The sequence below is a fragment of the Mercenaria mercenaria genome, chromosome 10 (assembly GCF_021730395.1).
Source record: "Mercenaria mercenaria strain notata chromosome 10, MADL_Memer_1, whole genome shotgun sequence".
Classification (NCBI taxonomy): Eukaryota; Metazoa; Mollusca; class Bivalvia; order Venerida; family Veneridae; genus Mercenaria; species Mercenaria mercenaria.
In genome coordinates this window covers 6,132,060-6,156,975 of record NC_069370.1, presented here as the reverse complement: position 1 = coordinate 6,156,975, position 24,916 = coordinate 6,132,060, and the positions used below count along the sequence as shown (strand labels likewise).

General features: G+C 34.7%; 1 protein-coding gene across 6 annotated transcripts in view; it reads right to left on the bottom strand.

Annotated features, from left to right (window-relative positions):
• Positions 1-24,916, bottom strand: part of LOC123560994 (uncharacterized) — a 121,705-nt gene that overhangs the window by 31,788 nt on the left and 65,001 nt on the right. For 5 of the 6 annotated variants that reach the window (XM_053552207.1, XM_053552206.1, XM_053552202.1 and 2 more), the window contains 18 exons: positions 24,363-24,478; positions 23,583-23,711; positions 23,297-23,376; positions 20,294-20,375; positions 18,969-19,184; positions 18,389-18,541; positions 17,827-17,988; positions 14,472-14,594; positions 13,271-13,399; positions 12,981-13,028; positions 12,336-12,494; positions 8,975-9,097; positions 8,018-8,170; positions 7,750-7,797; positions 6,035-6,317; positions 3,085-3,245; positions 2,677-2,859; positions 170-311 (listed from right to left, as the gene is read on the bottom strand). In XM_053552207.1, coding sequence (XP_053408182.1) covers positions 170-311; positions 2,677-2,859; positions 3,085-3,245; positions 6,035-6,317; positions 7,750-7,797; positions 8,018-8,170; positions 8,975-9,097; positions 12,336-12,494; positions 12,981-13,028; positions 13,271-13,399; positions 14,472-14,594; positions 17,827-17,988; positions 18,389-18,541; positions 18,969-19,184; positions 20,294-20,375; positions 23,297-23,376; positions 23,583-23,711; positions 24,363-24,478 — 2,490 coding nt within the window. The remainder of the gene's footprint in view (positions 1-169; positions 312-2,676; positions 2,860-3,084; positions 3,246-6,034; positions 6,318-7,749; positions 7,798-8,017; positions 8,171-8,974; positions 9,098-12,335; positions 12,495-12,980; positions 13,029-13,270; positions 13,400-14,471; positions 14,595-17,826; positions 17,989-18,388; positions 18,542-18,968; positions 19,185-20,293; positions 20,376-23,296; positions 23,377-23,582; positions 23,712-24,362; positions 24,479-24,916) is intronic. The other variant, XM_053552203.1, reaches the window with a different exon arrangement.

The following is a 24,916-nucleotide window of genomic DNA, read 5'->3' as shown; positions in this document are numbered from 1 at the left end:
TAATGGCATGTCGAGCATACTATATAAAAGTATACCTAACCTACAAATTGTTAAATAAATCTAACAAAAATGTAAAAACACATAAAAATAATGTATTGTACATAAAATAAGGTTTGCCTATAATACAATCAAGACTGATGGGAAACAAAATGCTAATGTTCATACTCACTTGTCTCTGCAGTTGTGCATGCAATGTTTGCAGGCGAGGTGACAGTGTGTAGCCATCCAGACAGGGTTTCTTTCACATTCCCCGCGTTCAGCCAAAATGTTACACTTTGTATCATTTTGCAAGGAATTAAAGCAATAGCTATCTATTAAAAATGCAAAAAGGATTAAAAATAATGATGCAATAAGGCTTGCACCGGTATGACAAAACTGAATCGGTAAGTAAAAGTTGAAAGACTATTCCTTACTTTATGATCCTTTGCATAAAGTCAGATACACCTATATCAGATGCATAAGTATTTTAATATTCTACTGGAAATTACACTACAATGATTAATTTAATCTTATTTTACACGCAGACATAGCCAGCAACTGATTATCACAGAATGACTAACATGTTGAATCTAAACCTTGTCATGGGTCTACGTGGTCGAGTGGTTAAGGTCGCTGACTCCCCAGTGGTGTTTTTTCTACTGACCGTTCCAAGGCGGTGCCCCACTGTGTTCCTATGTTTGTTCGTTTTGTCCTCGTGTGTTGGCTTTGTGTGTGCGCGCGTGTATGTGTGTGTTTGTGGTGTGCACGTCTGCGTGCTGTGGATTTCGTTTTGGGAAGGCTGCGTTTTTGGTGCGTGGTATTCCCTGTTTGATAATTGTCTTTGTTTTTCAAATCACGTGTGGGTTCAAGCCTCGCTCGGAGGTTGAATTCTTCACCTCTTGAAGCCATCCAGCTGTTTTCATGGAATGTCTTGGTTCTACCCAGGTTCCTACCCGTGATGAAATAATGCACGGAAGAGTACCTGGGATTTTCCTCCAATACTAAAAGCTGGAAGGTCACCATATGACTCATGATTGTGTCGAATGTGATGTAACTTATATCTGTTTAAATATAGTAAGTTCAGCGAGCATGCTTTCTTATGGTTGTGTAAGTGCAAAGTTTAATATGCAGAACTGAATTAGCATTTGATTTAAAAGTTAGCTGTATGGTTAACTATATCGGCTAAACCGATAAAAGAAATATTGACTAAATTTGACATAAACAAAATACAAGAGGGCCATAATGGCCCTATATCGCTCACCTGTCATCATTGCACTTAAGGACAAGAAAGTCAAAAAATCATAATAATGATCAATTAAAAGAATCATGAGAAAATATAGCTGAAATTTTCTTAAAGGTACAGATATTTCAAAATACACCTATAAATTAGGGGTACCATCCATGTTGTACCACAGGAAAGTGGTCTCGGGTTTTCTCTACGGCCAATAATAAAAAAGTTACTAAATAAGCTATTTATAGTAACATAAAAGGGAAGTAATTAAAAAAATAAGGATCTGCCAAATAAAAACAAGAGCACTGCAATGCAACGCAGATGCAGAGCAATATACACATAAAACAAAGTCATATGACCTTTGACCCCTAGTGTGACCTTGACCTTGAAGTAAGCCATCCGAAACATGTTTTCTGCACATCGATTCGATGAGGTGAACATTTGTGTCAGGTTTCTTTGAAATCCTTCAAGGGGTTCAAGAGTCACAGAGTGGAAGGGAAATTGCTAACCAGCAGACAGACAGACAGACGGACACGGAGGCGATAACATCATACGTCTCCTAGGGCGTATAAAAAGGAATCGACATCTTATGGTGACACAAGTTGTGTGCAAGTTTGGTTAAATTCAAATCGTAAATGAAGCTGCTATTGTACAGACAAGGTCAAAATAGCTAATTCTGGCCCTATCAGGGGCCATAACTCTCGAACCCATAATGGAATCTTGCCAGTTCAAAACAGGAATCAAGTTCTTGTGGAGATACAATTTGTGTGCAAGTATGGTTAAAATCAAATTATAAATGAAGCTGCTATTGCGCAGACAAGGTCAAAATAGCTTATTTTGGCCCTTTCAGGGGCCATAACTCAAAAATCTATTATGGGATCTGGCCGGTTCAAGAAAGGAACCGAGATCTTATGATGACTTAAGTTTTGTGCAAGTTTGATTAAATTCAAGTCATAAATGAAGCTGCTATTGTGCAGACAAGGTCAAAATAGCTAATTTTGGCCCTTTCAGGGGCCATAACTCTAGAACCCGTAAAGGGATCTGGCCAGTTCAAAAAAAGGAACCAAGATCTTATGGTGATACAAGTTGTGTGCAAGTTTAGTAAGAATCAAATCATAAATAAAGCTACTATTGTGCAGACAAGTTCAAAATAGCTAATTTTGGCCCTTTCAGGGGCCATAACTCTGGAACCCATAAGGGGATCTGGCCAGTTCAAAAAAAGGAACCAAGATCTTATGTTAATACAAGTTGTGTGCAAGTTTGGTTAAAATAAAATCATAAATGGAACCATTATCGTGCAGACAAAAAAATTGTGGACGGACGACTGACGACGGACGACGGACGAAGGGCGATCACAAAAGCTTACCCTGTCACTACGTGACAGGTGAGCTAAAAATAGGGATTATTGCCTTTGGACCGGGAGACCTTATTTAGAAAGAAAAAAGATACGCCTACAATATATTCACCTTGAGGGAGTTGACTGAATAGAAATCTTTGTTCCTGTTCATCTGCAATACTAGCGAGTTCTGCGCCTTCTTTATGACAGTAACTATTTGCTTCATTCCAGTCTTTTTTCTCTTCAACAACAAGAAAACACGCATCTCTATATCCCAACCAGCCAGCGCCTGAACATCCGTAATACTTATCACCTTAAATGATCGCATATATAAGGGTGATCATATTGTTTTAAATAGAGAAAATACAAATATTATTCGAACATGTTTTGTTGTATCTGTTACAAAATTAGACACCATAGAGGTATTCTAGCAATTTTATTTTGAATTATAACTAAATACAGAAAGTAGTGATGAAGCGACCGCACATTATATTTATACTCATGATAGGTTCCATAAAATTCCAGTCATTATGAATACCTTTTGGGATCTTCCAGTAAGCATCTGTATACTGTGCTGTGCCTACGGACACGTAATTTATGTCATCAATTTCGCCACTATATGTTAGAAACACATCATTTCCGACTTGGTCCGACTTTCCAACTGCGATTGTAGTTTCGTTCCATGATATCCAAAACCACCTTTGAATCAAACAAGTATATCTCAGTATTTCAACTGCCGGGACAGGATGTTGTTTTAACAAGGGTTTATCACATCTTATGTTTTAACGCTACTCTACTTGTATGCCGACATTTTGACGGAAGCAGATGATTTCTTCGTGTTATTTTTGTTTTGTTGACAGGCGTAAATGGTGATTTCTAGTAACGTTGACAATCGGCAAGATTTTCCAAGTATATGTATCGATGCTAAAGCATAATCATTGATATATCGCGAATAAATTTGGCAATATATGAACATATCTTGTATTTGCCATCTAATACTGATTAAAAAACGCGAAGGTAAGGGTAGATTTTTTGAAAGGTATAGCAGATGCTTACGAAATCCAACGACAAGCACACTTAATCAATCTAGACGCATAATCTAACTACATAGAGCGCTTATTTCACCCGATTTACATTCGGAACATTTTCACGCGTTTCGGGCTTTATCGTATGTTTAACATGGGATTTTTATTAACCGTCCAAAGATGTTGGAAATGTTTGTCTCATTGTTTATTTTTTTTTAATAAAAATGTTACTGCTTTCATTGTCTACCACTTTTTTTCCACCCTTGCCTGAAAAAACAGTAATGAGTTTGTACACTGTTCAGACAATTGTGCTCTGTTGAAATTTAACCAAACACAAGTTTACCTGCATAAACAGAAAGCATGATAGGTCACCATGCGCGGATCCAGAGTGGGGGGGGGGGGGTGACCGGGGGTCCGGACCCCTCTGGAAAATCTTATAAAAAGGAAAGAAAACAAGAAGGAAAGAAAATGTTTTTCGAAAAAGGCAACATTAGGACTGCATGTAAAGTATATACGGCTGCTGCTACATACGACCCCGACATAATTCATATTATTTATCTAAAAGAAACTAAGAATTTTACCTTCAAGAAAGCTTGATTTTATAATTTTCCCAAATTTAACAGGTTAGTCCATAAAACTGTCCTAGAATGCAAAAAATGAAGTGCTAAATTTCAAAATTCCAGGGTGTGGGGGGGGGGGGGTGGGGCAGGGGATCGGACCCCCTCTGAGAAAATTGACTGTGTCCGTGCATGGTCACTATACCTGTCCAGTACTGGACATTATGGTAAACGCTTCTTTCCTGCAAAAATGACAATTTCGCAACTTCTGTCCGGTTTGTACAAATTTCTGGCCGCGATAAACCATTTGACTTGGTACGCTATATTGCGTCGTAAGCGTCACACAGGAAATGGGTATATTGACGAAAAGGTTAAAGTGAAACTACTGCGCATTCCTTTGAATATTTACCTAATATTTATATGTTTACATGCACATTTACAAACAATGGATTAAACAGCATCAGCTTCATTTTTTTTTTTTTTTTTTTTTTTTTTTTTTTTTTTGAAAAAAACGAACATTGACTATATCCGTATATTTCAATTAAAGATACAGGACACAGAAAATGTAAATATTATAAAAAAAATATAGTGTTTTGCCTCTCATAGCTATTTTTGCAATAAATGAGGCTGGGTTGATTGTGCAGTGAGGTGGCCGTTAAAAGTCTCCCCGTATATTTTGATCTCTTCAGATTAGTCGGCACGGCATTTATATTGTAATGATGTACTGTTTAATGTTTCAGCTTGAACATTTCGGCTTGGGTCGTTTCTATACTCCCGCTGTAACAGGTTTAAGCATTGTTTAATCATCCCTTGGATATGGTGTCTGCTTTTTAATTTCGTCTTCTGACAGTTTCTGTGATATGCTGGCTTCATAACCTCAGACTCCCTTTCTAAATTCCATATTGTTTAGTTCTGCTCATTGTTTTCTCATTTAGGGCAATATCATTATTTGACTGGGGACCATACGCCGCATTTCATGGAATTGTACTGTGTGTCAATGAAGGTTCCAAGTGCACTGCCGTATGAATACATCTGCAGGTGTCTCTAAATTATATTCCGGTACTTATAAGATGTGTAAATGTTGAGCTCTGCTGAAGGGCTAGAGGACGTGGGCGGTAGTTTGAATTCCCTCTACCGTCCACAAATAGGCTCATTCAAATTGAGCTTGCAAAATTTTCGTGTATGCCGTGTTGGCCGACCTATGTTTTCCCACTTTTTATGTTTTAGTTACTTTTTATTTTAATGTATATTTTAGTTTTTCGTTATACATACTATTCTAGCCAAAGCTTCATTTCAAGACCATCTGACACGAGGCGGGAGTTTGCAATTCAGTCAAAAGAAGTCCAAAGAGGGTGGTTAAGAAATTAATCTGTTCTCAGCAGAACTGTCAGTATACTAACAGAACAGGTATGCATATCTTTAGCAAATACCTTTTGTCATATACGTGTGTGAGATTAAAATAAGGAGAGAGCAACGGTATTTTCTAAATAAGTTTTCTTGAATAATTTGCAAAAAATTCGCGAAGCACAGATTTAAAACGCTACCGCGCAGCAATACATAAATCTTTAGTTTTAACATATGCGTTCGAGAGAGCTTCGCGTATGAATATTCGTTTCTTTATTTAACATCATATTTTGACAATAAAATATGAAATTAACGTCTGCTTTAAAATCACACTGTTTCATCTCCATCAGATGAGCTGCTTTTCGACAAATAAAGAAACATGCTGAAATCGGATTTCGTTCACGAGTAAAACACTAGCTTTCTACAACTATTTATATGTAGATTCCCTGCTTACCATATGCTGTTGTTGAGCTATAGAATAAACACTGACAATAGTCAGCTTAAGACCGTCTATTAAGATTTTCTGCACTTCATATGATTGTCTGTACAATGTATTACTCACCTATATTCATATTGCGACAACAATCCCGTTTGTTCGTAATAGATAATATCACTAGCACGGCTTATTGTTGATTTAGTCCCACCCCATCCACCAATGATCACCAAGTAAACATCGTCGGTAAAGTCTGTTTTCTTATTCTGCAGCAGTATATGAGCATCATGTTTTGTCTTCACAGAAAACCTAAATGTATCTATAGGTCTTACTCCCATTTCGTAAAGGTCGTGTGACTTGAAATCAGGAATATATGCTTCTGGCTTTTGGTAAATGTCTACTATTTCAGTATCTGTAATTAATATTATTTACTATTAGAATTTTCCATCCTTACTTCTTACAAAAACGCCAAGGAAGAAATTGGCCAAGTAAGATTAAGTGGCTCCTTGAATTTACTTCTGTGAAAAGCTTATGAAAATTCATAAATATCATATGTTTCGATATACCGGTATTGTATATTCATTAAATGATAAAATATTATCCTAAATCCGATGAGCAGTCGATTGTACCTTTAAGAGGATAAAACTTAAAATAGAATAAATATTGAAAATGATATTCCCTTTTAAATCTTTAAATCGAAATGTGTATGAACGTACTTGCACATTTGTCAAAGGAGCAATACAAGAACATGATTCAAATTGAAATAAGTCCTAATATATTTCAGAAATAATATATCTAAAACAGTGATTTGGTTTTCAATAAAATCACTGTCTTGAGTTCAGATGCGAAGAAATTGTCACGAGAGCGTAGAAATAAAATGAAATGTTTACAAAGGAAAGCAAAAATATTGGTAATTACAATGCATTAAGTATATTTTGTTTATATAAATGGTACAACACAGTCTCTTTGATATCTAGAATACCCGAATGAATAATTATAAAATATGGGTTGACTAGCTAGAAAGTTCTCAAAGTGTAAATAAATCACATTCTAACACGACCAGCTAATAACCTACATACATGTAGAGCAAAATCTATCTCGGATTATTCTGCAATAAACCACACGCGTGCAATGACGTCATCCGATCCAGGTGCGTACCACGGTCGTAAAAAGTAGTTACCATTTTTTCTAATACTTTTGATACCAGTATATGTTGTGTTAGAATCGAAATAATAAGTTCTCAAGTGTAATTTATCGTAGAATAACCCGAGTTTTTCGTTCTTATGCGAAACAATATATCACTCAGGCCTATGGCCTTTGTGATTTATTCTTACGCATAAGAACTCAAAACTTATTCTACGATAAACCACGTTTGGGAACTAATTATTTCATAAATATACATCCTTACATATACAGTTATAGGCTAACGGTTTAATGTAGTTAATATTCAGTCCTTATGATTTGTCCATAGGTGACGACTCATAAGCCTATTCAAATGCCACTTTTCTTCTTAATATTTACGAGACTAAAGAAAGGACTTTGCTGTGAAAGTGAATGTGAACAATACACATTTCAGCAAACTATTTCTAAATCTATAAATGAGCCGCGCCAGGTGAAAACCAACATAGTGGTTTTGCGACCAGCATGGATCCAGACCAGGATCCATGCTGTTCACTTTCAAAGGCTATTGCAATTATAGAAACCATTAGCGAACAGCATGGATCCTGACCAGACTGCGCGGATGCGCAGGCTGGTCTGGATCCATGCTGGTCGCAAACGCACTATGTTGGTTTTCTCATGGCGCGGCTCAAATATTTTGATTAACTGCGTTTCCGAATATTTACCTTCAATATCAGGTACAGGTTTTAATGGTGCTGTTACCTTTCTATTAACTGAAAGCAACAAAAACCAACATAGTAAAAGATGGTCATGTATGATACAACTGTCTAATTTGAAAGTAGTAACGTTAAAAGCAATACGATTTACAATTTAGAGCTGAAATACCTGTCTAAACACTACTTACGTCATCATTAATTAAACGGTTATTGGATGGATGAATAAAGTGAAGTCTGGTTAAAAGGGTAATCATTACTAGGAATAATCTATACGCACCTTTCCTCTTGCAAATGTGTCCTCTTTTTCCGGAACAGGGGAGATCCTTCCACTGTCCAAACAGCTGTTTATCCGCAGTAACAATGGCCGCACAATCTTCGCCTTCTACTGTACCAGCACTAGTATCAACTACTTCATAATAGTTAGGTTCGCCTATTTCAGATTATAGAACATATTTATGACATACGGTTATAAATTGTCTAAAATCACATTTCCTGACAACGTTTTCATGTAAGTGTTACTCAAATACTTATGCCTGCATCCGTATACGAAGTTAAAATTAGAAATAAAATAACCAAGTTGGCCACTAGACTTGAGTTTTAAGCCGGTGATAGAGGGCATTAGGAGCGTTGCACTTTCCAGTACCTCTCATGAACTGACTCACTGAACTGAGTATGCTTTAAGTTTGCTTCGATGTATTCAATGCTAGTGGGCGTGAGGAGCGTTACACCTTTTGGTAACTCTCACGAACAGACTCAGTCCAACCGATGCTTTAGGTTTGCTTCGATACATTCAATGCTACTGGGCGTGAGGAGCGTTGCACTTTCCAGTACCTCTCACGAACAGACTCAGTCCAACCGATGCTTTTAGTTTGCTTCGTTGCATTCAATGCTAGTAGGCCTGAGGAGCGTTGCAATTTCCAGTACCTCTCATGAACAGGCTCAGTTCAACCGAGTATGCTTTTAGTTTGCATTCAATGCTTCCGCTGAAGGATCATCTTACATAGAAAGGAGACACTTTATTTCAATATGTTTAGAGTCATACAAAGGACAAAGGCTTCTGCAAATGTTTCGTTGTTTTGAAATATCAGATTAACGCCGTTATGTTAAAAACGATATCTGCTCTTAATTAAATACCCAAATTTTCAATTCTTTATGCTTATTTCATATTTATCATATGCCTTAGGCTCGAATAATTAGTCCTAAAATAGACCAACAGTAGATTATACAATCATACCTCTAGCCCAGTTCAGATAGGCAAACGGTTGCCCATCTATCCATTTCCAGCCTGCTTCAAAGTCTATGTCACTTGCACCTATCCACATAGCTTCAGGGAGCATTGAAATTCCTTGTAATATGCCTGAAAATGGAAAAAAGCACATCAGTTAAGTCTACGGCGCATGTCCGGAATTGATAATCAATCGGCATAAAACGCAGATTGTTGCATGTCCGCACGCGTTTAGTGTATATAAATATATACTGACTAAAATCTTATGTTAAATAATTTCCTTGGTTACAAAATATATACATTTAAGATACTCAAATCGATTGGATCTGGTATATACCGGAATCTGTCACAGAAACTCCAGGTCTTTTCTTGTAGTCACAGTCAATATATATATATATATATATATATATATATATATATATATATATAATGGGCCATTCCATGAGAAAACCTGTATTAGTGACATGATATATCTATTGTATAAATTAGTAGTGTAAAATACTGAAAAATCACTGTTTTTCTTATGTTGCTCCAGAAACTAGAAACTCACATATTGTAATTGTGTCATCTAAGACAAATCAAATTCTACCATATTTTTCATAAAAATGTTGTTTCTGTTGTCATGGCAACAGAAATTCCAAAGCACCCATGCGTCATGAAAATATAGAGGTGTATAGATAAAAGGCTCATGATGAAACTAAAAATATACGGTTAAGTTATTTTTCAGCAAAAAATCGCTTTTATTGTTCCTAAATATTCAAATGTATGATGTTAAGTAAGTGTAACGCATCATTTTTTCCATTAAGGACTTGAAAAATACAGGGCATGCACAACGACGTCATACTGCTTTCATGACGTTTTTAACGTCACGTCTCAAAATACCCTCGGTGACTAACTTAAAAACATTGTAGATCTTAAGATAGTGAAGACATTCCCTTCAAATTTTCGGATTTGAAAGATAAAAGAATGTTCTTTATGAATACGCTATTATCTCAATTTTGAATTTTTGTCACTAATACGGGTTTTCTCATGGAACGCCCACATATATATATATATATATATATATATATATATATATATATATATATATATAGCAATAAAAACAAATCCACTGACGTCGCTAATTCAAAGAAGCTATTGTAAAGAAGGGATGTATTCTTAACAAAGGGAGAAGAAGTAAAGCGAACAAACCACCGATTTAAATACCATGATCGATCTTCGAAACAACAGGTGTAAAATAGTGCAATCAAAATTAATGTGCAGAAAATTAAAGGATAATTACTCATTTGAATGACATCATTTTCTTACAAGCCTATCAAACAAAAATCTAAATAAGAAAGTATTTGAGCCGCACCATAAGAAAACCAAAATAGTGTATTTGCGACTAGCATGGATCCAGACCTGCCTGCGCATCCAAGCGGTCTGGTCAGGATCCATCCTGTTTGCTTTCAAAGCCTATTGCAATTAGAGAAACCGTTAGCGAACAGCATGGATCCAGACCAGACTGTGCGAAGGCGCAGGCTGGTCTGGATCCATGCTGGTCGCAAATGCACTATGTTGGTTTTCTCATGGTGCGGCTCATTTGTGCGTTTTATTGCAGAATGAATATTTAGTCGTTATATGGTATGTTCCAGATATCAAAGGTATCGTCAACAATTACCTTGCTCAATTTCTATAATGAACTTGTCCATCTTTCAATTTGGACAGTACCATTAACTGTTAAAAGGGATGCTTACCAAAAGATACTGACTGAATGGCGAACAGTGCAGACCATGATCAGACTGCAGGGACAGGCATGCTGATCTTGGTCTGCACTGGTCGCAATGGCATAATCACTTGCCGCCAGCAGGCTAAAGGTTAAAGCACTGCAGAATTAATATCAGGTTTCCTGTATACAAATCCAATTCATCTAAATGTAAGTCATAGTTTCATAAACCAAAAATATTTTACAACCGGGCTTGCCTGGCCAAACTAGGTTTTCAGGCCAATGAAAAAATAAAAATGTATACCATAAGCTGACATACTAGTATTTTCCTCACCGGATGCACAAAAAGTGCTTGAACATATTTACCATAACGTATTGTTTGCTTATAATACACTGTTTTAATTAAGAGTTTCACATTTAATTTGAAAACTTAATAATTTAATTGATGCGATATTGTGTCCATCTGAAAGTATAATCTATAATTTGGGTGTAGTAATCGAATGGGAGAGTGCATCACTTATAAACTGTAAACTTTATTGACAGGGGATGATAATCAACATACAGATTCCAGCATGGGTTAACAACAATACAGCAGGAAAGAGGCAGAGTTTGAAATACAAACAAGTATATACAAATGTACCACAAACCTTAGTATAGACGAATTGAAAAAAACAACATTCTTCCTGAACACTTTTTTTTGTACCTACTTTTTTGTACATTTTCCCAAGACGAATACGCTTATGAAGTGACCATTACAAAGGCTATGTAAGGGGAAAGAAGAAATAAAAAGATTTGGGTGAACGTACAAAGTGACACTTGTTGTGCATTTATGAGGTATACCCTTAAACTGGAATATTCATAAAATGTCGTCACCATGGAGATATATGTAGTATGAAAGAGAACCATCAATCATAAAAATAACTGTAATATAAAGTCAAACTCTGATTTTGTCCTGTTTTTACTATTTGACTTTTAAAGGTGACGACGACTTTTATGCGTAGGGTTCGAGGCTTCCATTATTGACAGGATAAAATCAACAATTTACATATTTGACCTCAAAGTGTGACCATGACCTTTGACCATAGGGACTGAATTGTTCTTGTGACACATTTTTTGTCGTATTGTCGTAAACATTTGGTCAAATTAATGGATTATATATGCATAAATACAGGAACGAACTATGGACTATTAAAAACAAATTACATTAAATACCTAACCTCTACAGTGTGTTCTTGACCTTTAAACTATAGATACGGCATTTGCGCGTGACATAGTATCTTGTTATGTTGAATTTATATGCCAGATGATTAAATTATCCCTAAATGCATATGAGCTAGAGTCTAGAGTTTGCAAGTCACACAATTTCTCGTTATGAGTAATGTTTAAACATACATTAATGCATACAAACGATATAAACCGTACAAGGAAAATGATTTAAAACTATTCGACATTTAAGTGTGATCTTTAACATTGACCTCGAAGTTTGCATATTGCACAAGACATATCATCTAGTTCAGGTGAATATTTTTTATTATCAAATACATATCCATGCGGACCAGCTAGAAAAAATGTCCTAGCATAATTTACAAATTGTGACCTCGAAGTGCTCTTTGAGCTTGTAGTAACACGTTGTCTGATTATACATTTACTGTAAGAAACATTTACCTGCAATATATGACTGTTCTTGGTCCGAAATTATGCTCACAAGATTTCCATCATCCTTTAAACATTTTGTCTGTGCTTCCGTCCAGCTTGCAAGCTCAATTTCGAACTTATAGCATGTGTCAGAACTAGGATCCTTTTCCCAACCTATCCCACACTTTCCTTGAATTAGAACATAGACATTTCTAGATTTGGAATGTTCTTTGAACGTTTGTTAGGAATTCAGTTCAACTTGTATTTTATCATAAATCTAAATAAATAATTCAAAATACCGTATACATAAGTATCATTTGACTGCTGCAGTTTTATTCCATAACCCTCAGGACATTATTTATTCCCAAAATCAAACAATTTAATATAAACCTTATATACATGTAATGCATTTAAATGAATAAATGAATGCATGTAAAACTAAACTGGTGCCATGAACCTACGTCAGTAAAAAGCTTACTAAAATAACAAGCATTGTGTTATATCAATTACCGAGTATCATCCTTAATCCGATAAGCAACTGTTTTTTCGAGAAAAAATATAAATACATCAATTTAGATGCTAGTTTTGAAAAGTATAAATATAGACTATTGCCAAGTATGTATGATCATAAGCTCTGAAACTACCGAAATATGAACTTCCCTAGAATGTACTTGCCTTCAGTAACAGGTACTTGTGTTGAAGTTGGTGCAACCATTCCATCAACTGAAACTCAACATTAGTAAATATAAGCAAAGAAGTATAAATATTTTATTTTATAGCTCTTTGATATAAGACATCAACTGTAATCAACTGATATTTGACTGAGAGTCAGTGTTTGTGAGATTTAGAAGTTCTGAAAATATTGTTTACAAACTACGCACATCACTTTAAAACGAACAGCTGTTATGGTCGTGAATATAAGGAATGAATTAGGGCTGAACTTCACTATAATCATCAACACTCACCTTGCAATTTACATATGTATCCTCTGTTTAGATGACAAGGTAAATCGTTCCAAAGTCCGAAGACCTTTTTGTTACGTACAGAAATCGCAGCGCAGTCCTCGCCAGCACTTCCATAATCGTTTGGTTCACCTGTTCCATGTTATGAAATATATATGTGACACAATATTTGTCAAGATTTATTTTTCAAGCGATGTTTCTTTGTTGGTGCTCTGTGCTTCCGAGAAATCTACTCTTACCTATTATCTTTTGGTATTTATCGAAAAATAATCATGCTTGCAGCCATACCGGAAGATGAAAATCGCTGAAAAACTTATTTCTAGAAGATCTTAAACATACTTTAGTACAAAAACAACAAACTTTTAGATCCCAAAAGAAATTAAAACCAAGTCAACAGCCTCCACAACGTACTAACATTTGATGTTATGGAGGTTAATCAAATCTATAAAAAGCTATTTTAAAGGCCTCCACAAGGCACTTGGATACTGCTGTTATTGAGAATAATCAGATCTATAAGAAACTATTTACAGGCCTCCACACGGCACTTAGAGATTATTTAGATCTATAAGAAGCTATTCGAATGGCCTTCACACTGCACTTAGAATACTTAACCTAGGGGAATGACATTAATATGAAAATTATTGTATTATATTTGTCAAGAGCTTTATCTACAACTATATTCCAATCAAATTTCATTAAAATACAAGTTTGTAAAATTATTACTACCTCCCTTTGCCTAGATTGGACAAAATTCTGAAGTAATAAAGAGTTTAAAATCTTACTAATTGGTTAAGAATGTTGAAATATTTCGATGTCTACCAAAATTGGAGGTAGAGTGAAGTACAAGTTTTTTTATGAAAGCAATAAAATATACAGTTGTACTAGTTATCTTAATTATATATACTGGAATTTTTATTCCTAAATAAATTCTTAATAGAATATATGATGTAAAATGTTGCTTAAATATGATTCGCCACTCTTAATCCTTATGCTTCTAGTCAACAAGATGTTACCAGTTTGTAAAATAAAAAAGTGGAAAACCACAGGCCGCCCAACACGACATTAACGAAAATGTTGCAGGCTCGGTTTGATTGAGCCTGTTCATTGACGGTAGTGGAAGTGCAAGCTACCGTACTAAATTTGTAAGATGTATAATTGTTAATACATATATATGTATATTTGTATGATGATAATACACTCATACCAGGACGCCAGTTCTGATATTCAAAAGGCTGTTCATCTATCCATTTCCATCCTGCTTCATAGTCTCTGTCACTTGCTCCAATCCACATATCATCTGGGAGCTTTGCGAAACCTTGTAATCTACCTGAAAGTGATAATAAGACTTTCATCTATTAAACATATTTATTACTATCAATTTAAAAGGGTCCTTTTGATTCTTATTATTCTTCCAAGCGATTGATAGAAGACTTTAGAATAAAGGATCAATTTTTTTCTACAATTAAGATTTTTTTCATACTCTGTGAGCTTGAAGAAAATCAGTTTCTAAGGCATATAAAAGCAGAAAAGGCACAGCTCACTACACTCGTTTTTATTTAATATGGCATTCTCTCCTCAACTGTTTATGCATTTTTGAAATTAAGAAAAAATGAAAAATGGGGTACTTTATAAATATATCATATCCCATTTGGTATTATAGGGATTTCAGGTCTTACAGATTACTATGAATACAAGGTGATATCTGTACTTAATTTATATGGATAAACATCATAAACATATTTCTTTCATTTTTACATGTTCGTTATCCGACCCATTTTTTTTTTTCAATGAAAAAAACGTGTTTAAATCTACAAAAAAAATCTGCACCCAAGATTTTAAAAATATTTTGCTGCTTTAATGACCAATAAAAATGCTTCAAAACGGAAAGAAAAAAGTTAATGTGACTGTGCATCTAGGAGACATATTTAGTAAAACTTTAAAAACTGTGAATTTTGATATTTTAACTCTTTTTGTTTAAATTTATACTTCCTAGATGATATAAACTGCAATGATGAAGATTTTTATTTCAGTTGTAGCTTACCATTATATATATATATCAGTCAGAAAAATATCAGAACCCATCTGATCTATTTAAATTGCTACCCTGTTGTGCATCTTACATCAGATTAAGGCAGATGCCGGTGTAATGAAGTATTTCCCCCGATCCCTACCAAACCTAACGGACAATTTTACTAGATCTACAACTCTAACACCCTCAATTGCCAATAGTTAACATTTTGATTGTACTACTACTACTGGTGCCGTTACTTCTATTGCTATTACTACATGTACTTCTTCTTCTTCTACTACTATTCCTACTACTTCTACTACTACTACTAAAACTGCTACTACTGATACTACTACACCTGCTTCCACTAATACGTCTTGTACATCTACCTCTTCTTCTCCTGCTGCTGTTGTTGCTGTCACATTCCTCTGCTGCTGCTGCTGCTGCTGCTGCTGCTGCTGCTGCTGCCACTACCACTGTCACTGCTACTACTACTACTACTACTACTTTCTATTGTTGCCGCTACCGTACTTTACTGCCACTGCTAAGTATTGCAACTTCTGTTAGTACTAAGTTCTATGCTAGCAGTTTCTTGTGCAGTTTTCTTCTGAAGAATTACTTCATACCGAAGTTTGCAGGGACTATTGACACTGGTGTGTTTTGTGAACGTATTGTGAATTGTTATTTTTAATTGTTAAAAATGTATACAACAAGATACAGCTTCTAGAAATAGAATCCCTTTTCCCGTTGCGGAATGCTCTGATTTCTGTGTCAAGTGATGGTATCTGGAGCTAATGGTCAAACGGAAGGACGGACGGACGGACGGACAAGGGCAAATCTATATGTCCCCCTCTCCCGAGTGGGGGCATAAAATGCAGCAATTAGGCCTTAGATACATGAGTTATCACTTAATTTGACCAAATGACCGGGGGTCGTTTTTTTATGGGAGTCAATATTCTTCGTGAGGTTCAGTTTACTTCACGTGGGGGAGTCATAGTACTATGATCTGGAGGTCATAATACTATGGACGGAGGGTCACTTTTTCTATAGAATAATGACCGGGGGGTCGTTATTTTATGGGGGCCGAAATACTTCATTACACCTGCAAAAAAAAGGCAAATGTGATTTTATTAGCTATGTTCTGATAATTTAGCATTTATTTTCGGCATAAGCAAGTGTGATTACTGTTGCAACAAATAGAATCTGTTCAGTTAAATGGTACATAATTAGCCAAATTTTGATGATTTAGCTTTTTTTCGGCATAGATTTTCAAAATAATAAAAAAAATTCAAAGTGGCGGATATCTGTATAAAAACGCTCGTACATCCTTAATTTGATTGAGCGTTTTCTCGAGATGTGAATTAAATATCTCGGTGTAAGTATGTAAATAACATGACATTCCTATCCTGTTTTGTTACTTCTTGGTCTATAATAATAGTAGAAGTGCAAAGTTAAAATAGGTCAGGTTATGTCATTGTGCCATTGAAAAAAAAAACAAACACAAGGTAAAAGTCTAAGCTGAGTCACATAGTCCTCATTCCAGTTATGGTTATTCTGAGACAGATATAAATTATCAATTATGGCCTCATTTACGCACTTTGCGAGACGGTGAAGAAAAATAGAAATAACATTTGTCAAAAAGCATTTGTTAAAGAACATTTTGGTCTTGATATTGAAATTTCGTTGAACAACAGGTTCTACAATATCACAATTTAAGATCATTTTTCAGTGTAAACTGTTTTAATAAATTTAAAATGTATCTGTTTCATCCCACATTATTTCACAATGTCATGGCATGGAATTGTATCCCCACTACAGGTGAGTTTGTAACAACTCGTTTGTTTTCTGAAGCTAGAAGCATAACAACCTGAAAATTGTTTCGTCCTAATATGGTCATTGTTTTATCGGCAAGCCATACATAGCATTTTGCTTTCATATAACCAAGTCATTTTGAGATTTCCAGTGTTTGTATATGCAAAACAAAATAAGAATATCTTACGCATATAATATTAATTCACAAATTTCACCAATACAATGGGCACTTCGTTTACGCAATATATCACTAAAGGGAATTAAAATAATTTAATGTTGTACCTCTGATCTTGCACACATTCTAGGATTCGTTGAAATCACATAACTTGATACAGTTAGATTTCATGAGGTTAAATATAATATTTTTACAAACTTTTAAGGATGATATGCTACACAAATGACACATTAAAATACCAGATTGGTTTTTTGAAAAGTGCTATGTAAAGTTAACCAGACTAGCCTGCATCTCATGGATGTCTGTCTTTCTCTTTTTTCAATGGGACTTTCTCTCCCTCTGTTCCTCTAGCCAGTTGGCTCTGTGTCTGTACTGGCAGAGGATGAATTGCACCGTTTGTGGCTGCCCTTTTATGTGAAGTGCCTTTGAACGTGTTTTTTTTTTATAAAAGATCGCTAATAAATCTGATACAATAATAATCACAAAATAGCGGAAATCTTTTCTATCTGAAATTTAAAGAGATGTCATCAATGGCTGGACTATTTACTGTAACAATGAATTTACCTTCAATATATGACTGTTCTTGGTCCGAAACAATGCTTATAAGATTTCCACCCTCCTCCAAACACGCTGCCTGTGCTTCTGTCCAGCTTGCACGTTTAGTAACAAACTTGTAACATGTTTCTGAGCTAGCATATTCTTTTTCCCAGCCTAACTTACACTTTCCTGAAATGAAAAGAGAAATTATACTCTGAATCGTACTTTCAATATTTGTTAAGTATACAGTACATGTACCCTTTCTGATAACAGACTTTTTCAACAAATCCAGAAATGAGATTGTTTCTGTATGATAGAATGTGATGCAATGCCTTAAATATTTTCTTATTTTTTATTCTGTCACTTTGTGTTGTCAAATACAATTGGTATTGGCGCTCACAACGTGGCTGATCCTCTTCTATTGTAAAACTGTAAAAATGGTTTCGTTACACTATTTCAAAATAATCTGTATTATTATTTATCATCCGTATTTAACTTACAAATACCAAAGGTAAAGAGCCATCATATCAAAATAACTTCGCAAAACCATTATGTTCAAGCAGTTAAACATTATAGTGAAAACGTTTACCTTTTTCCGTCGTCTGGGATAAAGATGTAGAGGTTATTGAACGTGTTGTTAGTTGTAGTGAAGTTGTTGGTGTTGTTGCTGTCTGAACTGCCAATGCAGTTGATGATACAACAGTCGTTGGTGGCACGGTGAGGCCAGCTTCTGACACACTGACTTTAAATACATGTACATATAAAACATTTTTGTTTTCTGTATAGTCATAATTATTTTGATAACTATCAATTACCTTAGCAATTGGTCTTCAATGTTCAAACAGTACGTGCATGTTTTCCGCAGGTAATTAGCATTTCTCAGTGTGAGTGAGGTGAAGGTAAGATAGTGCCATTTGTTGTATGTTTTATAAATCAACAAAGAAAATAAAATTTTATACTCGCAAGCCGTTTATCGGCAGAACTGTCAAATATACTGATCTGAACAAAACAGTAAAGATAGAATAAAATCTATAAAAATCCCAAGGAAACAATGCGGGTGTCTCGAGCAAATATATAACAATTTGGATAAATAGATGTCTTGTTTTACTTTATTAAATATTTTGAAGCTAACGTAATATTCGTATTCAAATATATTTATTCCTTTTCACCTTTTTCACAGATGAAAGGGCCTTTTGTGTTTACACAATTCGGATGGGAATTCCACAAGTAATCTACATTATTAAGATAGTCCACGCATCCTCTGACTGAGTCAGGTTTACCAGGAGCCCATCCATCAACCGTCATAGCGGAACCGTCTATCCACCGATGTTCACCATATTTGGAATCATAACGAGCTCCTATCCACATGTAAGGCAACTTTAAACCTAAAAATATTTTACAGTCACACTTAAAGTTTTAAAATTCGTTAAATGTTGTTGTCTCTTGCAAAACATTTATTTCAGATTTTTTTACAATCAACACGTAATACCTAAAGTGAACTGCTTATCCACGCTTTTTAAAGCAGCATGCCTCAAGATTTGGCTAAAAATGATCTTTCTTTCGAATTGAAGTTTGGTCATATAATGAACATTAGAATATGAATTTTTGTTTCCAAAAAATTTTAAAGTTCCAAATCAAGAAAAAAATATGACCGCGCCGGGAATCGAACCCCGGCCCGCCGCGGCAATAAAGACATTTTCCCGTCGTCGTAACCAATAGCGCTATAGCTGAAGTAGTGAATAATGACTTCAAAATATAGATATTTATAATCGAGACAGTTTACCTGGAATACAAGCGTGACAAACGCTTTTCGATTTTCATTGTAAGAAGTAGTAAAAACAGCAAATTCTCATGTGCCAGTAATTAAGTTTTAAAGCCTTCTTATTAATAAGAAATATAGCATTTATTTCAAGATATCTAAAAAACTAATAACTTCAAAATATGACTTTTTTACGAAAACACTATCCTACGATGAAATAAGCGGCCACAATGGCTATAAGAAGTGTTTATTTTGAGACCAGCCAGAGAAAACTGGTATATGTGAAAATGTGTACTTCTCGTAAGTGTACAACGACAAACAGAGAAGAATGGTACACGTTCTCTTGAAAATTTTGGTTGTTTCTTTTCTTAACAATTTGTTAAATATTGGTCAAAGTCTTATGATAACATCAAGACTGGTCCTCTGTAAGTTTATACAAAAAATTAACCAATATAAACTGATAAAGTGCTATTAACTATAGAAACAGATTACTCACTGGCCACCTAACCCTTGAAATATATAACGTTTCTATTTATTTAATTATTCAGTCTCGTCTATGTACAATAAAACCAGCAACTACATGGTAATTAAATACAGCATTGCACATAGCCATTCTTAAGGTAGAACTATAAGAGACTATAATCATATATACAATAAAAGGTGTCATTCCATTCTAGTACACTATAATTGTTTTTGTAATACTCCAACACGATATACTCTACTTAGATAAATTACCCCTAACTTTCTGCCTGATGTAATTATGTTCCTGCGTATCTTCTACTATCAAAAGGCTTGCCCCTTCAGATTCACAGTAGGTCTAAAATGTGCACAATATCTGCGTTATGTTATAGGCAAATAAATAATAAAACTGGTACCATAAATAGCTTTCTGGTTTCTTTCGGGTTTTCTTTCCCGCGTAGATAATGTTGATACAATTTATTTCAAGAGTTTTAGTGTTGTTAAATTTTCTGGTCCTTTGGGGTCATGGGGAACATTTAGTTTTACTTTAGTTGATTCCTATTATCTCTGATGAACAGACTCAATCAAACCGTGTCTGCTTTTAGTTTGCTTAACTGCGTTCTTTACTTCCAAACTTTTGTCATAAAGTACATATAATTGCATTTTTCAATGACAATGTTGGTCATACATCACAGCTACAGTTTGTAGAATTATATTTTTTGCGATAATTGGTATTTGTGTTTGTTTGACTTCAATACAATGTTTATATTTTGCTTAGCAAACAGGAAGCATCAAGCAATAAATCCTTATTTTGTACACCGGAATTGAATGTGCTTTATCATACTGTATTCATTTCAACTTTCCAAATAACATTTTATCCAAAATAAAAAGTAAGCACATACTTCCCGCCGTTACATAACTACACCTACACCTAAAACTATAAAAATGGTTTATCGAATATTGCCCTTAATAATTTCATTTTAACACTAGTAGAACGGTTATACACTGTCCAAACTGATAATTCTATACAAATCTAGTATTTACGGGTACTTGCCGCGAATACGGTATATGTACAATGTCAAAAAAACATAAGTGGCCTCTTTTGGCATTCATTCGCATAAAAGCATAGCTTAATATTTATCAATTGACCTCCGTTGGCTGAGTGGTAAAGTTGGCGGACTTTGAATCGCATGCCCCTCATTGATGCGGTTGTGGTGTAAACTGTTATGTTAGGAAGCATTCCAGTTGGTTAACGGAAATTCAGTGGTTCTACTTAGGTGCCCGCCAATGCCTCTGTGACAGGAAAGGCCGTACCGGCGACAGTAACCATCAAAACAAATCAACACCCTTTTCAATATTTACAAATTTATTTACATAAGATGATTATTAACAATGAATAGATATGAAAAGAAAAAAAACTGATTATAAGAAAGAAAAAAAAAGAAAGTTCAGTATCTCTAGATACAAAAGTTCTTATAGTCCATTCTAATCTGACGTGACACAGGTCTTTAATGTAACTGTGAACTTTAAGTAGCACAAACAAAACAGATTTCTAAATTCAGTCCCTTTAAACCGTGAATACGTTGATTCCGTGTTGGCTCCCTATGGTGGTAGGTGATTGCATCCCTGAGCTGACTTCAGAGGATAACAAAAATCATCGTCATTGCGGTTTACGGCACAACCATGGGACGAAAGCTCTGCGCTGGGAAAATCACATCCAGGCGAGTGAAGACAAGTGAACCTCGGGCATTGTACTTCCGGGTTATGACATCACCAGGAAAATCGTCTGGCGAAGAAGCTAAAATATATAACATATGGTAAGCACCATAGCAAAACAAATAAGTCAGGGCATAAAACTGCTCCTTTGGGTACACCATACCTCCGTAGGCTCCCATAAATAATACGTGCTACTTATACAAAACATATGTGCTACTAAGTTCAAACGTCACATGATTAAAATACGTCACTTATTACTTCCATATTACAAAGATTACTTACTTAAAAGACTAAAGTTAAAGTATGAAATGATATGAAAAGTATATGATGAAACATTATAGATACGGACATGATAAACTGCAGCTATTATTTACAACTACAAATTAACAAAATTCAATGTAAATCAAACGTTATATGATAGTTGGCATCCATATAATATCTAATGCCATACACTAAAACGGACATTGTATGTGTATGCAATAGACTGTCACACAATTTCATATTACAATAATATATACATGGTACTAGACTTGCCATATAAATTTATACATAACAATACAATGCAGTAATGGCGTTCCATAATAACGAAATGTTTGACATAAGTTTTTGAAACAAAGTACTTTATAAATATCATGTTACAAATTTCAGTACAAATTTTACATCTTATATAAATGAAACATTTTAGATTCCTCTTTCGAAATAATTTACAAAAGTCTGAAAAATTTAATAAATCATCCTGACATACCGAAACTAGCTAAAATCATATGCCGAAAAGTAAATGTTACAGAATTCTGTAGAATGAACAAAAATTTACCCAAAAAAAAAATCGTAATGCAAAAATCATACAAAAATCTAACAAATAAATTTCTTACCTCGATCGAGCATAAATTTCTAGCAAGAAAATAATTTAGACATAGATTCGTCTATAAAGTCGTAAGGTGGTGTGCGCAAGGCATATCTAGTCCAGTCTATTTAAAGGGTAATGTCCCGCCAAATACTAAATTTCATGGGATTCACGGCTAAGCCGTGGACTCCGACTATTTGTGTTTCCACGGGATTCACGATATAGCCGGGGAATCTAACTACTTTGGCGCGGATTTAAATTGACAATTTGAGGCCCATTATAGTGGTTTTGGGGATAAAAACATAAATTACTGAAGTTTATAAAATATCAACTTTCTTATTACTGAACCGAATTTAATGAAATTTACATGGAAATTTAAGTTATGAAATACAGAAAAACATGAGAGGTATTTCATGCGTGAAATCTGACATTTACCTCAATAACTCAAAAATTTACAAAAAGATGATGCAATACCTGCATTTACAATACATATAAAATAAGGCCCGTATGTCAATTTGTGACAGCCTCCTGCCTGTCAATTATTCGGAGGGGGGCACCTAGGGTCTATTTCAACTTATCAAAAGCAGGAAAAGCCACAACATGACAAACATGAGCTGATGTGCCTTTAAACCCAACAAAAAGGTATTGATTAATCATTAATTTAAGCATTGATTATAAGGAAAAGAAATTAAAAGACAAAAAAGCAAATATATATTGACCTTTGCGTCCTCCCATCCTAGATTTAAAAGTGAAAACAAATAACAATTTTTCTCAAACTTTTCCCAACCTGTCTTACAATCTGAAAAGAGAATAAAAACTGACTTTGAAAGAAATATTTAAATACGTTCGGTAGATAGCGACCAGATTAAATTGTTGATATCACGGTCATGCTGAAACAATAGCTTTTGTACAAATGGATACAAGTCATCCAGCTTAGTTAAATTTTCACAAGTTGTTTGCTTAATATTTCTATACATGTCTATTTCATGAGTCTGTTGTACTTACTTCTGACAGCACAAATATAAGGGTATTTATCTTCACAAAAGTCATCTTGTAAAAGCCCAAGCGCGCCTGGAAGAACATTTACCACTATCATAGCGCAGTCCTGGTTCCCGTTCCAATTATTTGGTTGATCTGGAAGAACAACATAGAAATAAAGGTAACTTTGCAAAACATGCGTTTATTTTCATAAAGATATATGCAAAAAAGTCATCTTGTGTCAGACCAAGCGTTTTGTGATATAATTTACACTATCATTGCGCAACTGTCGTTTCCTTTACATTTATTTGGTCGAACTAAACTGTAGATGTGCTTAAGAAGCAGACACTTTTATTTCACATAGTCTAGTTAGTGTACTTATTTCGTTAACATACAAACAGACGTACGTCATATAGATTAAATGTTTAGCAGACCTCAACATTTTAAACTTATTCAAAGAAGGACCGCCACACCAACAAAGCAGAGTATAACTTGTTGCAAAGTACTTTTAATATAGAGAACAATACTGTTAATTTTCACATATGTGAACCATAAACTGAAAGGAATTAAGATGGAAAAAGATCAACCTCACATACAATAATAACAGAAAAATGTAAGCCATTATTTGTTCAAGTTTTTACTCAATCTAATTACAATTCAACATTTCAGTAAATATGTTCATCTGCGCTTTTAATCCTATTTCCTTAAACTTTAAGGTAAAATATTTGTGTCAAACAAACAGAAAACCATGTGTGTTACATATGAAGTAAAACAAGAACATCTTGTAAAATAACTTTAAATACCAACTTGGTGCCCAGAGACCCCGGATCCATGTTGATCCATCAATCCATTGGAAGGTTTCATCATGCATGCCATGTGCACCAACCCATGCTCCTTTTACATTAGAATTAGTAACGAACACTACAAATATAAATGCATTACACAAAAGGTTTTATATCTTTCAAATGTGTAACATCAAAAGGATCATACTTGCTTGTCTGTGTAGGAAAGGTTAACCTCCAACAAAAGTAAAAGCGGACGGAGAGAACAATGTCTTTTTGAGATTTCGTATAAGCGCCGTCCCGATGGTTGGAAAAAATCACTTATCTGACATAGATAAAGGTATTTTTTTTTTGAAAATGTACCTAATACATTGTAAGTCCAAAACCACGTGAGGTCATAATTTTACGTCGTCACAAATGATGCAGTGATCTACTGCCTGAGCAAAACATGTATCATATTTTCTTGATAGGTAGGCAAGAAATATGTTTTGTACAACTTCTACATTAAGGCTGTTCTGAAATCAGCAGGTTGACAAGCCGATCTATCGCTATTTTGCAGGTCAAACAGAAGGATTCGCA